The 15,690-nt window shown below is 41.4% G+C and overlaps 1 protein-coding gene across 8 annotated transcripts in view; it reads right to left on the reverse strand.

The window, feature by feature from the left end:
• Nucleotides 1-15,690, reverse strand: part of ATG7 (autophagy related 7) — a 99,117-nt gene that overhangs the window by 18,533 nt on the left and 64,894 nt on the right. For 4 of the 8 annotated variants that reach the window (XM_042026724.1, XM_042026726.1, XM_042026725.1 and 1 more), the window contains one exon: nucleotides 774-1,551. The exons of the other annotated variants lie outside the window; for them this stretch is intronic. In XM_042026724.1, the coding sequence (XP_041882658.1) occupies nucleotides 1,315-1,551 (237 nt within the window). In that variant the 3' untranslated portion in view covers nucleotides 774-1,314. Of the gene's footprint in view, nucleotides 1-773; nucleotides 1,552-15,690 lie in introns of those variants that run through there. 8 annotated transcript variants of the gene reach the window in all.

The raw sequence follows: 15,690 nt of genomic DNA on the forward strand, positions 1-15,690 counted from the left end.
GAAAATGCTGAAGGAACAGTTTGTTTACAAAAGGAAAAAAGAGTTTTCATCCTGCCCTAGATGAGCAGCTTGGAGCTTGCCAAGGCAAACACAAATGTCCAGCTCGCCAGTCAGGGTCAAGGATGTGGAAAATAAATACAAAAAACAAAATCTTTAAATAGAGTTTATGGTATGATTCAAGCCAGAGAAAAGCAGAAATCCCAAGTTCAGTCAGTCCCCCCAGCCCAGTTTCTGCAAACAAAGCCCACAGACTGCAGGCCTGACAAGGAAATTCTCTCCTATCTAAAGCAGCTCTTTTCTAGGAGCTTGTAATGAAAAGGAGGCTTTTTACAAAAAAATCTTCACAAAAATACTGAAAATGAGGTTGCCAGGTATTTAACCAATACTCAAACATCCTGGACTGAGGAGGATGATTTTTAAATGTTTGAAAAGTATTTTTCCCCCAGGAGAACAGAGAGTTTTGGAAGACAGTTTACACTTCATGCCATCTCAGAGCAGTCAGAACCATTAAACCATAGAATGGACTTAAAGCTCATTTTATTCCAAACCCCTTCCATGGGCAGGGGCACCTTCCACCAGTCCGGGTTGCTCCAACCCAAATCCAACCTTGGACACTTCCAAAATTCCAGCACAGCATTTTGAGTCCAATTTACAAAGGTTTATAAAGAACAAAGCAGTGGTATCTTAACAAAGTGCATGCAGAGGGAAGGGGAAAACACAAAACAAAAGGGGAAAATTCAATACAGAAGTTAACAATTGCAAATAACCTCAAAGAAAACAAGCTCCACGGGACTGTGCAAAGGAAGTTGTGTGAAATAATGACAGCTACGTTATCACAGGCTCCTGACTAACAGCAATAGATGTTTTCAAAAAAAGACATTTAAACTTTAATAGATGATGACTATGGAGATTACTTCGGAAGAGTGAACCTTTTAACAGAGGCAGTAACAAAATACAGAAAGCCTACAAAGACAGTGTGTAAAATCATTGTAAAAGAGTCTGACTTCCAAACCAAGCTGTGAATTTGGATTTTTTCACTTCTCCTCTGTCCTGCAGCACACCTGGGTGAGGCAAACCCAAACACAGCTACAGACAACGACAGGAGAAGTCATAAAATGGGAAGATAATGAAGCAGCTGTCAACCCCACCCCAGCCTGCACAAATCTGGGCAGATTATCTGAATGCACCTGTTCCTTCAAATACCTGCTTTTATATTCAAACTTCTTTGGAGAGATTCTTAAACTTCACATGCAAATTACGGCTATTCAGCAGAAGAGGAGCATTCCCACACTTGTTTTCTTGCAAGTCCAACTATTATTTTTGTAAATAATAGGAAGAATGGGGGGTAAGGGGGGGAAGCCTACAAATTCCCACCGCTTGATTTTCCACAGCTCCAGATTGCACATTCAATAAATCCAGTGAAACAGAGAGTTTTGCATTTCCTCCCCACCACAGGAACACCTGGTACCTGCAAACTGAGCTTCCACAACAACAGCTCCAAAATCGGTGCTCACCTACCCAGGCAGTGGCTTTGCATCTTCTGATTAACATCTGTGATTCAAACAGATAACGACTGTTTATCTTATGAATAAACTTGCAAGAATAGAAATGTACCTTGAGGGGATTCTGAGAAGTTTCTTGCCTCCAAACTGCCAAACAAACAACCCCCACATGTTGTTTTCCGCACACAACTGAGATGAATTTACAGACACAGGGCGCAAAACACTCTGCTCAGGAGGACCTGGAGTCGATTTTTTATGCAAACCACAGGATTTACTGTGTTGTAAATGCTTCACATATGGTGAGGAGTAAAGAGTAAAATTCTAAAGGCTGAAAATGAAATGTTCCATCAATCAAACAGCACAGCTGAGGATCACATGAGAACACGGCTTCCCAGAGCAATTGTCAAACCTCAAGTCTATGATTTAGAAACAAGCAGGATTTTTAATGAAAAAAGAACACATTTCAAGCAACCTTTTGCTATTTTACAGCAATGAAATGTGAGTTTTTTGATGAGGTTAATCATGTTCTTGTTCTGTGCTCCAGCACAGAGACAATACACCAGAATTTTGGGCAGCCTAAATCACTTGACAGCGTGGATATCTGGCTAAACATCCCCACGTGTGTGGATATGTGGCTAAACGTGCTGGAAGTGACCAGAGCTGCATGAACACACCTGTGGGACCTGTTCCATCCCTGGCTGCATCTCAGCAACAGCAACAAAAATGAAACTGCACCTTGAAATTCATTAAATACCTGCAAGTTCCAACCTGCAGCTTTTGCAGCCTTTAAGGTACAGACCGAGGGGGATAATTACAAAGTTCAGCACCCTCCTTTCATCTCGGCTCCCTCTGCACAGTGAGCACTTCCCTTCCTCGCCCTCAAAGCAGGCACACTCCAAGCGTTTTCCATGCTCAACAATTCCCTCCCCATCCCCTTTCCCACAGGAAAGAAAGCCCAAGTGAACACCCGACAGGAGCAGTGCTCTGCACTAACGGGAGATCTTGCTTTGCTCAGAGCATGCCTCGCTGCCCAGGATCCAAGGGAATGCACTCCAGCAAGGATCCACTTGTGCTCCCAGTGCAAGACCTCATCCTACAGTAATTCTCCCAATTTTCTTTTTCAAAACTACCTTCTAACTTCCTCTAATTAGACTGTATCCAAGATCAGCTCTGGCCATAATCTGAATAACTAACTATCAGATATTTCCTGCTTCAGCTGACACACAAATGACAAACTTAAAGCTACAGAAATTAACCTAAAAAAAAAAAAATCAAATCCAAGGCTTATAAAGCCTGCATTTCTTTCAAGCTGCTTTATTTAAGCAGCAGGTGGAGAAAAGGGTGGATAATTCCTCCAGATCCCTGCACACAGTGCCCTATCCCAGCTAGCGACCTGGATGACAAATCCCTGGCATCTCTTGTACCTCCACAAATTCTGTTTTTCTGTGTCTGCCCCACAGCGTTCCCTTTACTTTCTTGCAATAAAATCAAATCCATCAACCTTGTACCTTTTTTATTTTTTTTTCTCAATGCTGGTGGCCCTGACTGCTGCTTGTTTTGCCCTTACAGCCTTTCCAAAATTCGGTATTTTCAGCCCACAGCCTGAAAGGTCAGGGTGATGGGGCACTCTCATTTTAATCTCACCAAACAGCAACTCTTCTACAAGTTCCTCTTGTATGAAATTTTTTAAATAGATGTACAATACCTAGAAGGACAGAATGGTTTGGGTTGGAAGGCACTTTAAAGCCTAAATATCTTGTGGAACTGGTATCTGAAGGGCTTTGAAAGCTATTTTTAAGACCAAAACAGAGAAAGGCAAGTAAACAGCACAGAAGGTATTTGTTTACAAATAAACTTTTAGCTAGAAAGTCTTTTTAATATCTCCAGCTCCAAGCAGATCTACAAACAGTAGCACCAAGCAGTAATTAGTCCCTGCTGGGCTTATAGCACTTTTCCCAGGTATTCATCAGAAGATGATATGAAAACACTCACAAAAAGGATTTATTTTGGTCACGACTAACCATTAACGAAACAATACAAAAAAAGAAGCAAACCAAAAATGCACACCAGGGTTTTTCTGGTATAAAAATGCCTCAGACAGATTTCCTTCCATTGTTCCTTGTTTTATGGGGGGGAAAAAAAAGTCCCAAAGCACCGAAGCAGCAAACACAAACCCAATTTCTCTCCTGTCTAGAAGTGCTTGGAGCTGAAAAGAGCATTTTTCAGGGCATAGCACCAGAGCTGTTGCAATGATGGCATCTAAGCAGAGACTTTCTACCACTCTGCCTTTTCTTCAGGCTCCTAAAAACTGCAAACAAGTGTGAAAACAAATAAACACATCCCCCAGCATGCTTGATGATTGCCATTATTCTGTTTTGTGTGGGATTTTCAACTTCATTTTGCTACCACCGACAGGCAGCCATCCAAGGAGAGCGTGTGTTTGAAGGAAGCCACAATTAATGTAAATTCTGTCATAGGAATGGTTAGATCTGATATAAAGCCTTTGACTGAAACGAAAATAAAACATTGTAGTATATAAAAGTGTATCTTTGAATTCTTCTGTCATCTTCCCCCTTTGATGTGCCCAGGTTTTACATTAAAAATAAAACTGTAAGTTTATATTCATCACGTTTATAAATCCTGCAAAAAATTGGTAAGACAGATATAAAAGCAAATTTCCTTTCAAGCCTTGTACAGGAAATGTGGATTGGATACATAAATGGATCTCAGAATAATTAAACCATTTCTACACCTGAGTCTGTGCCACTCCAACTGCCCAGATTTTGTTTTGCTGTAAATCCATAATTTGCCATGTCCCACTGCACCTTTTTATCTCCCAGGTGATGCAGAGCTGCTGTCAAAAACCTCTAAATGAGCTTTCAGGTCACGACAATCAAAGTTGGTAGTTCCTGATTAACAGCAAGCAGCAGATTAACTCTACAACTGAACTGCAGGAACAAACAATCCAGGAACGACGAAGAGATCATGGAAGATGGGACTTCAGGGACACTCAGTGCTCTAACATGGGGGCACAGCATCAGTGAGCTCCAGAGATACCTCTGGAAATCATTTTGTCCATCCCTTCACCCAAAGCAGGGCCAGCTCCATCAGGGTGTTGTTCAGGCTCCTGGCTACAGAATCACCACAGAATTACAGAATGGTTTGTCCAGCTGAGTTTTAAAGACTTCTGAGATTTCACAGCCTCTCCAAGAACCCTGCTCCAATGTTTTGACATCCACATATGAGATTAAATCATCCCTTGTAACATCTTTGTTAAATTAGCCCATACCTACCACATATCCATAAATATGTCTTCCATCATCATCATCACCATCACCACCCTCACAATGCTTCTTTACAGCCCCTGACAGAGCAACACCCTCCTGGCAGGACCAGCACACTCATCCAAGCTTCCAACAGCTTAAAGATGCTGAATTCTACAGCTCTGTTCACCTAAAACCCAGATAATCCTCATTTATTCTGAAGAAATTCCAGCTGGCTGGCCAGACAGAGCACACATTGCTGTGGGAAGGATCAATCTCACCACTCTTCATGGAATCAGAGATTTTGGGTGGGAGAAGGAACTCAGATTGACTTTTGCAGATCGTATCGTGAAGGGACACTGCGCCTTGAGAACTGGGAAAATCTTCCCCTTCTTTTCAAAATATTCCCAAATTCTACAAGGGGAAAAAAGATCCATAGAAATCCTTCAGGCTTTACTGACTGATTAAAGAGCACAGATCATCCTCAGAGGAGACAGAGATTCCCATAACAATAAAAAGTGTTATTGGAAGGTCACCTAACCCAGATATGAATCAAGTTTCAATCCTACAGCGTTTGCGTGTTTGATCAGCCACGCTCCATCTTCACAAAGTGCAGCTGGCAAACACGAGCAAAATATGCATTATTCTCAATAATTCCAAACCCAACAACAGGGATCCTTTTCAGCTCAATTCCCATGATCAGAAAATAACATTTGGCAGAAAAAATTAACACATGTCCCACGTGCAGTTATGTCATCTTACATGTGAGTTCTGTGCACATCTTTAGTATAACCAGACTTCCTCTCATGCACTGTCTGTAACACGTAAGTAACAGAAAACTTGAAATGCAATCAAAATATTAATTCATTAAAACTTTGATTTATCCAGTGACCTCACTAATCTCATCATTGCTTCCATGGAGATACGTGTGGTGTATACACAACATTTCTATCTTGTGGAGGAGGCAGCAAGAAGTTAGGGAAAACTTTGTCCTCTCTCCTCTTTTACTGCAGGAATGCTCTCCATATAGTTAGAAACTAAAATAATTTCTGAAGATATTAATTGAGTGAATAAAAGAACATGTTTTGCAGTGTTAAATGCTCAAAGATATGGGATTATCAGATATATTTCATGACATATAGTTGAGAAACTTAGGGGAGATAAATACATTTGTATTAAAATCTTCCATGCCAGGTTCCCTCATGATTAACCCTGTCACTTTTTCCATCAGGTTTATCAAACAGGAAAAAAAAAAAAATATTACCCAGAAAATTACAAGTGCTGGTATAAAAGCTCAACTAGGAAAAAAATCAGTTATTAAAGGTAAGGTAATGACAGTGATGTTCTAGAAACAGAGGAGGCAGATTAGGGTTCTGGTTTGGTTTTGTTTCAAAAGGACAGAACAAAAAGAGCAGAAAAAGTGTGAAAAAGCAGAAGGTGCCCAGCAGTAAGAGAGCTCTGCAAGCACCTTGCCTTGCTCTGGGAACATTTGCTAGGCCCGTGCAATAAATTCACAATAAGTAACAGAGGCAGCCTCCACTTCCCTCAAAAACTTATGTACTGATTTAAAACCATATGTCCAACCCAGATCCAGCCAAAAACTTGTCCAAGTGTCAGATTTATTCCTCTAACACTTCAATTAATACAGGCACGACTGAACAAACAAGAATTTTGATGAGACCATCCCGATATTTTGGGCCTGGAGGGTCTTGCAGGACACTGGATTCCGCAAGCCCTTTCAAAACTGCTTTTGATTTTCTGACCACAGAATTTCAACATCTGCTGGACTAACAGATTGTCTGCAAGTAGCTGTGTCCCAGCTATCAAATCTCCTTATTTAATTCCCAATTTTTATCTGTCCTGCTGGACCTGCTGTAACAAATTGGGCTCCCACTTGCTCTGCTGTTGATTTTTCATTCCCAGGAACAAAGCAATGCTTTCCCAAACTCCTGGTGGTGGGCAAACCTTATTCCAAAGCTTGCTGGATGAAGCCACGACCACACCAACCAACTGGCTTCTCGGAGGGCAGCAAATTGTTCAGCGATCCCAAACCAAACCCACCCTGCTGCACTTCCCTGGCTGTGCCCCAGTGCTTTGAAAAAGCAGAGTGACACAGCCCCTGCAGTCTGATCCAGCTGGCACAATCCAATCCTCCTATTCCAGGTCTATTTAGCCCAGTCAGGCTTAGCAAAGCCCTGCTGCAGCCCTTCCATGGATCCCAGGAACACAAGCACCCCACGGAGCTCTGGGGATGGCACAGATGTGCTCCAGCAGAGGCTTCCAGTTGCTTACAAGCCCAACAGCTTGTTTTGGCTCAGAATTCCCTTCTCCCCCCATCTGGGGTGGCTTTGATCTTTGGGTCTATTCTGTGATTGCAATTCCATGAGTTTATGGGATCACAAAGAACGCGTGAGTCCAGCTGAGAGCGACAGAGTGAGAAGCTGCTTTTAAAAGCTGGATTGCAGGCAGCAAATGGGGTGAGTATGGTTTCAAAATGGGACTACAGACCTAGGCTGTTCAATGGATTTTCCATAAAATTCATCATTATATATATTTTTATATATATATATATATGATCAAAACCAGGTTTACACTCATTTATAAACATTTAAAGTCATATTACACTTCTGGAATCACAGAATCCCAGACCAGTTTGGGTTGGGAGGGACCTTAAAGCCCATCCAGTGCCACCCCTGCCATGGGCAGGGACACCTCCCACTGTCCCCAGGTGCTCCAAGCCCTGTCCAGCCTGGCCTTGGGCACTGCCAGGGATGAGCTGCATCCCATCTTCAGCTCCACGTGGAATCACCTCATTCTCAGCCTGATTCCACACCAAATTTCATTCCCTTTTTTTGGCTCAACGGAACATTCTTGCAAAATGCCAGTGCTGCATTCAACTATTGTGTAATGCAGAGACTTCAAGAAAACCCCAACCCAAACAACCCCCCAGAAGACATGTAACACAAAGTACCATTTCCCAGGAGCAGTATTCCACCCAAACATCCTCACTGGGAGCTCAGAAAAGTGGATTTTGTATTTTCACACTCCCTCTCCTGCATTAACCTTTCAAGTGCTTTAGCACAAAATTTATCTAAGAGCTGTTATGTACTGCTGATATTTCTCTTCTGGTGTGATAAATAAAAGCATCATTATTCTACTGAAGGAGTTCTTTGTCCTCATAACTATATAAAACTTTTATATTGCAACTCAGATCTGAGGTTTTGATTTCCTCCACATCAGGGATGGCTGTTTTACCTCACGTTATTTATTATGGGTAGCAGAAGAGATTTTCTAGTGAGCTAAATCTGAATTAGAGACATTAGAGACATTCTTCTCTGCCCCTCTGCACAACATTTAATATCATTTACTTTCATTGTAGATTAAGCAAAGTTTTCCTTCACCTTTAAAGACATGAGCTGTTTCTTCCACAGATAAAAGTTCATAGTCCCCAAAACCTGGCAAAGGCAACCTTGATAAATTATTCCATATACACACAGTTATAATGGAGAGAAAGAATTTGTTACAGTGGTGATTTTTACAAATCAGAGCTCTATCAGTGCACTTTTTAGATAAGGCAAGCTTTAAGAACCTTCCTGGTCACAAATCATTCACCTAAATGAATAACCTCCTTTTAAAAAGCAATTTCTTCCTTCTCTAAGACAAACTCTCAATTTAATAACTTCAGTTATTAAACAAATTAAGCTGTACTGACATTATGATGTTACTCAGATGAATTAGTCACATTTGTCATGAACAATTGAATCCTCCAATGGGTTTAGCATCTTGACTGAATCTTTTTTATTTTAAGGCTTATTTCTTGGTGGCAGAGGGGGGATTGCTATGGCAAAGAGGGGTGGCATTTGTTTTTCATGTTCTGCTCAGCATGCACTGTAGTGAAGCTCCATTTCCAGCTGAAAAACCTACATAGCAAATTTAAACATTTAACCAAAGACTGCCTAATTATTTTAATAAATAATCTATAATTAGTACAAAACCATGCTTTACAATTCTTGTTTTGAAAGTCAAGGAAACTGTTTTCTAGTTCAAAAGGTTCCTAAAAAACTAAATGAAGCTGTCCTGGTGGGATGTACTCATTTCCTGCTGATCTGATACTGAAACATTGTTCAGAGTGACGTTGGTGATGGAAGGAAGGAATTGCTCATGGAAACTTTTGTATTCTCTGTGCAGCCCCATTAAAGCCTCAACAACAACAACAAAAGTGCCATAACATTAACCAGCAATACTGAGGGGCTAAAAACCATCCAGCCATTACCAATCCTATCTCAGGTTTGGATCTGCATGCTTCATTTTCTGGGATGGTTGCTTTGAAGAGCAGGCAAGACGTCAGACTCACTTCAGAAAACCTCTCCAATTACCAGAGAAAATGAGGGCTATGAGAGCATGAAGTCCTTGTCAAAAACCCCTGTGTGTGTCCAGCCTGGGAGCCTTCCTCAGCAGGTGAATGATTCTCCAACTGCTCCCAGCACAGCAGGGATTGCTCCCAAATTCTTAATTAATATCTAAAAATACATTTAATCAATAGTTTAAACTTACTTTAGACTTCATCCCTTCTGGACAAAAACTCTGTCTAGGCTTCATGTCTTGTTAAACAACTGAGTGGGATTTATTTTTCACAAGCAAACCACACCTTCAGTGGCAGTGGAGTCCTATAACCCACCTAGAACCACCTGTCCCTGGGCCAACAGCCAGGTGATCACTCTATCCAGCATGACAGACCTCATTTATTCCTGTCTGGGCTGTAATTTGTGATTTTCCTGCTCCTTCTCTTATTAACTAGGCAAAAGCTGCCGCTGACAGCAGCAGCAGAGCATCAGGCCTCAATCTGCATCCTGGGGATATCACTGCAGAGCTCTGCACTCGCGTTCAGGAGTCTCCACGATAAAGCAAAGCCTGAGCAGAGGTTCTCAGGGTCCTTCTGTGGTCATGACCAAACATCACTGGATTTCTTGACTTTGTTCTCACATAAAGCAAGGCCTGCTTTTTGGGCTACACAAAGCACTGCTTCCAGGGAACTCAAAAATCCAAAGACTGGCAGTGAAGACTACGGTGTTGCTTGAAAAGTTACAGTTCTTGAGTAAACCCCAAAGTGAAGAGCCCATGAACAGCTAAAACATTTGTGCACAAACTGAAAAACTCCTCTCCCAGCTGGAAACAAGCTGGAACTTGCATGGGGCCCTGGCAAACTCCTTAATTGTTGGGAGCAGACGAAGTCTGTTTAGTCATGTCTGCTCAGGGCAAGGATCTTACAACACATCTGCACTGGCTCTTTCCACACAGGTCAATCAGTTCTCCAGGGCTGTTTTTCCACCCCTTTTTTTCCATCCAAGAATCCCCCCTCCATGGACACCCTCAGCCAGGCTGGTGACACACGACCAGCAGAATATTAAACCAAATGATAAATAATATATAAGTTAGCACACAAATCTTACTGGGTTTGGAGCTCTCTGTCTCACTGAGGGCATGGTATGACCCAAAGGTGGACTGATTCTGTTGGATTTTTTATATTTATATGGAAATATAAACTCTTTCCTTCAGCTTCATTTCGCATTCTGGAGAATTTTCAGCCTTGCATGTGACACAGACACAAATAATTTATAAGTATGTCACCAAATTCTTAATTAATATATAAAAATACATTTAATCAATATTTTAAACTTACTTTAAACTTCATCCCTTCTGAACAAAAAACTCTGTCTCATGAAGCAACTACGTAGGATTTATTTTTTCACAGGCAGAAAACCCTAAAAGATCAGGTTCAGTAAAAGAAATTATATATCTCCATCAATGTCTCCAAGTTCTAATCTGGGGCAGCGATAACATCAGTGCCATTAGTTTAGAGACAATTGCTGTTTGCTTTATTTAGAGCAGCCAGTCAAAAAGGGATTTATCTCTAGACTAGAACTTTTCCCACACCAAGGAGAAATGAAATTCATATGGAGCCCAAGTACAAAGCTGGGCAGGCACATCCCATTATTTCATTGGGGGGAATTTGCATTTTAAATTGTGGCATTGCTGCTCACAAGAAGAAAGAAGTCAAATGCCAACAAATCATTCAAAAGGCAGAACAAGTTCCAAGTTATTATAATTAGAAAAGTTCATGCAAAGATGGAAAGTGCCATAAAAACTTCTGGAAAATTATGCAGTGAGTCAAGGGTTACTAAAAGACAACAGGGAATGATGTAACTCCTGCATTTCTTCATGTTTGTAACTGGACTCAAAGGACATCTGACCAGCAGGACAATGTGATGCAGTTGTGTTCTGTGACTTATAGAGTATGGCACAATTACATTAATAAAGGGAATTTTTGTTACTTGGAGAAAGTGGTGGTGTCACTTTGATTTACAATCCAGAAAAAAAGGAAATTAGAAGCATCTTCAGAAAGGGCAGCACCTAAACTGGTGAAATCATGCAGCAGTGAGACTGAAGGATAAACATATTTAGGTTGTCTGATTATTGGTGACAGCTCTCTGAAAAATGAGATTTATTAGAAATGTTTCATAGAAACTGAGATGAAAAACCTTGTAACTGGGTTCTCAAATCACTGCAGGCTGGAAGCATCCTGCAGGAGAAGGAAGGTGTCAGAACACTGACAGCACTGGGGATGAGAGCTCAAAAGGAGACTGAAATAAAATAAAATCATTTTTAAGACAAGCTGAGAGTTTGGTCACAAGATGCACAGATCAGAACATGGAGAAGCTCATGGTGGCTGACAACATAAAGGACACAGAGGTGGTAGAATTATAAAAATTCCTTTGTGTGAAACATGGGTAAAACACTGGAGACAAAAACTGTAGGGACAGTGCCATAGGGGGCTTAACAAAAGGGAGAATCCTGGAGATGAAAAAATATCGGTGCCACACAAAGATCCCCTGCATCAGTAAAGTCACCTTCAGTACTGGTGGCACATCTGCCTAAAGAAATAACTTTTCCACTGGAAGGGTCAAAGCAATGATCTGGACCAGCATCTTTGAGAAATATTGCGATATATGGGAATATTATGATTACTGAAGTTTAAGAACCAGATTAAACAAAACAAGTGAATCTGAAATATTGTGATATATGGGAATATTATGAGTTTTGGAGTTTAAGAACCAGATTAAACAAAACAAGTGAATCTGAAATATTGTGATACATGGGAATATTATGAGTTTTGGAGTTTAAGAACCAGATTAAACGACGTGGGTGAATCCTGACAGCCCTAACAAACCAGATCACAACAAACCATTGCTGTGTCCAAGGACTGGTGGCCACGAGCTCGTCCCCACCCCAGTGGAGCTCAGCTGCCCGAGCAGGGCAGAGCAACACTTGTGACTCTGATTAAAAAACTGCTCCACAGTCCTATTCCCAAAGGGCTGCACAATGGGAATTCCAGCCTCCTGCTGAACCTCATCCTTCCAAATTGCTTTGTCTGTTTTGGCCTGAGGCTGCATATTAGAAATGATAAAAGTGCTTCTTTCAAACTCAAAGCAAGACAGTTGCAGTGCCAGTGTCAACATGACAGAGTGCTCGTGGCTACAGGGGGGGAGGAAGGAAAAGAGGGGCAGGAGAGAGCTCTGCACTTCATGCTGGGCAAGTAGGAACAGAGTTTTTCTCTCTGGCTGAAGCCCAGGCTTATCCCACCGTATTTTTAACCTTCTCTAAGTTGACTAGACTGGAAGAGTTGCCCTGGCAGCAGTTACAAATCAAACTCGTTATAATTATTCTTACAACATAAAAATGAAGAAACGTCCCTGGAAACAGCTCTGCACCTTTGATATGCATTCAGTGCTCATTTAGTCAGGGTTTGCCTCGTTCAGAAACACAACCAATGAGGAAATAAAGAGGATTTCTTGAGAGGAAGCCAAAATGCAATGTTTTATGCTGACCTACACATGTAAGGTAAGGAGGGTTTTTTTTTCCCCCTCAATAAGTGAGCAAAAGTTCAGTTTCAGGAGGAGAATACCTCTTTGACAGCACATAAATTAGAATTAAGGACAGACAGATACAACCCCAACAGACTGTAGTGGCTTATCACAGTACTCAAGAATCACAGAATATTCTGAGTGGGAAGGGACCCACAGGAATGTCCAAATTACACCCAAATAAGACTTTTCAAATACAGTAATTACAATAATGGCTAAGATCACAGAATCATAAAATGGCCTGGGTTGGATGCACACAGGTGTTCACCAAGAGCCAGAACAGAAAGTCTGAACAGTCACTTATTCAGTCCTGAAGAATTATTCCCCTACCTAAGAAGAAATATTTATAATTGCAGACATTTTAAGGCCCACAGAGAACGTGTCTGAGGAATTTGCACAATTCAAAGGGAGTTCATAACTCTGCAATGCCAATTTGAATTTCTGAATGCTTTGACTCACGCTGCCATTAATTTTTATGAACAGAAAACCCTCTAACAAACACGGTCAAAACATCCTGCAGACAAATGCAGGTGAAGTTGCAATCTAAAATAATACACTTTTTATTTACATGATGTGCATGTCCCTGTGGAACATGGCAAAAATTTCCACAGAGCACAAAGCCCAAACCAAGCTTGTGAATGCAACCCCAGTAAGTTACCTGGGTTATCCCTTTAAGACACTCCACGGCATGCAGGATTCTGAACTTGGACTTTTGTTTATGTACAGTAAGCTTTCACAGATTTTATTTATAAACTCTTGCTTGGAATTTTCAATTATTTTATTCCCCAGTGCTTCTCCTTTTATGGCCATCTGTTTCTTCCCATATTTTGCCCCAAGGCACCTCAGCTGTCTCCACAGCTGAATGAAATTCCCATCTCTGGCTCAAAGGAAAACTTTTTTTGTTTATTTGTTGAACTAGAAAGAAGCCACTCATCAAAAGGAGAAGCCTTTACCTCTGAGTTGGGTCTTGGGATGCTGCACACATTCTTCCCACAAATATCTGTATATTCGGACTTTGAGATGCAAGAAAAGAAGCAGGTTATTGAGTGTGGGAGACTTAACTACTGTTACTAATATCAGGGCTGCTCCTAAATGTTTTATAATAGAGATAATTAGTGAAAATTTTCTCTTCAATTCATGATTCTTAAATAGATAATTTCTTACAGAAGCCATGTATTAACTGAGTAGTGAGCAGTAATATACAGAAAATAACGATCTTCTCAATCAGTGCTTAAAAACTTAACAATCCTGGTGCCTGGCTTGGTACAATGCAAGAAAACTGTGTTTAAATTGGAGAATTATAAATGAGCATAGCTGCCATCATTGACTCAGAAGAGAAAGTGAGACACAGGAAGGGGGAGGAGATGTGGAGAATTTGGAAGGAGGAAGTTAACAAGGAGCTATATTTAAGCTTTTTATCTACAATTTTCCAGAAAATGTTTTACAGCCAGGAGTCTCAAGATAAATGAAAAGCGGCCTGGAATAGGAGAAGCATCCAGCTGTCAACAGCAAAGGAGTTTCCATCAAATCATCCAGCAATGCCCACCACATCAGCCATCTCTGAGCTCACACCCCTCATTCAGGCCTCCCTCAACCCTCTCCAGTCACCTGCTCAACTCAGGCCCCAAACCCTCCCTGGAGGGATGGCCACAGCTGGGGAACGGAGTGGGAAAGTGACCTGGGAGGAACAAAACCCAAACCCAACCCAACCCCAGTCCTAACAGGAAAAACGGGAAACGGGGATGGCCGAGGCCGGGGGCCGAGGCCGTGCTGTAATCAATCAGTCTCACAGCAAACAACTGAACTCCAGCCACCCCAAATTTTTCAGCTTCCCCATGACACATAAATATTCTACATCAAAGGTTATTCTACTTCTCCAGCTACTCTGTCCCCCTAATCCAAGGTCCCTCCTTCTCTGCCAGCCTTGCTGTGCTCATCCCTCAGCCTGCCACTGCTGTATGACATTAATTGTTCCACGTCACCAACTCCAGCTGGAGAATCAGATTAAAAAAAGATTGAAGCAAGTAATAATTTGGACAATTGGATCACTGAAGGAGGTTTCTTGCTAAGTGCAAGCTGTTACATCCTGACTGCTTAACAACACATCCAGTGAGAGACAGCATCTTTAAAACCAGGCTCAGCCAGGCTGCCACGTGCCTCCAGTGGTGACCGAACACCGAGGCCTCGCTCACGCAACTGCCTCCTCCCTCCAGGTCCTGATTCCTGCCTGTCAAACAAACCCTCCCATGTGATCCTCCTGCTCAGGAGATAAAAATCAGACTGTGTCTTTTGGGGACTCAGATCTTAACTCTGCTCCCTTTGAAGTCAATCAGAATTTTGGCATTTATCTCAATGATGAAGGATCGGATCCCAAAGTGTTTGTTCAGCAGTTCTGGAAAGATGCCAGCCTTAATAAAATCAATCGAAACACATTTTAAAGACATGGCCAACCCAAATATTTATTTGCAGACTCCCAGACTCATCCCAGGATCTGGCATTTCTTTTCCAGCTGACGTGCACAGTGATGCTGCTTGGCAGAGGCACTAACATGTTCCCCACATTTCATTAGCCAACATTCCTGTTCCTGCAAGCATTCAAATCAGAAGCTTGTAAAGATTTAGCAGGGCTGAAACACTGCTCAGTTTCTCATCTTCACTAATGGAATAACGTCTTTGATAAATCTGGCCCAGCAAGATCTTAATCCTATGGTTGGAAGAAGTTCATGAACTTAGCAAGGTTTTCCCCTTGAGGAAGAATCCTGCTCAAGATAAGCTATGATATTTACTTTTCAAAAATTAATTCTATTGCTCCAATGAAAAACAAGAATAAAAAAAAAAGTAAAACGTTGAGGGTATTGTTACCACTACTTTCTAAAAGTACCAAGTAATAATTAGAGTGGAAACTATAACTTTTTTCCATGGTGGCTGGTTACCACCACGTCCTTATATTTTCAGGACACCACATAGTAGAACAATTTGCTGTTTTCCAGGTTTTTTTAGAATC

Source organism: Corvus kubaryi, unplaced genomic scaffold, assembly GCF_017639235.1.
Source record: "Corvus kubaryi isolate FWS band 111438036 unplaced genomic scaffold, C.kubaryi_AGA036_p1.0 37285, whole genome shotgun sequence".
Taxonomy (NCBI): domain Eukaryota; kingdom Metazoa; phylum Chordata; class Aves; order Passeriformes; family Corvidae; genus Corvus; species Corvus kubaryi.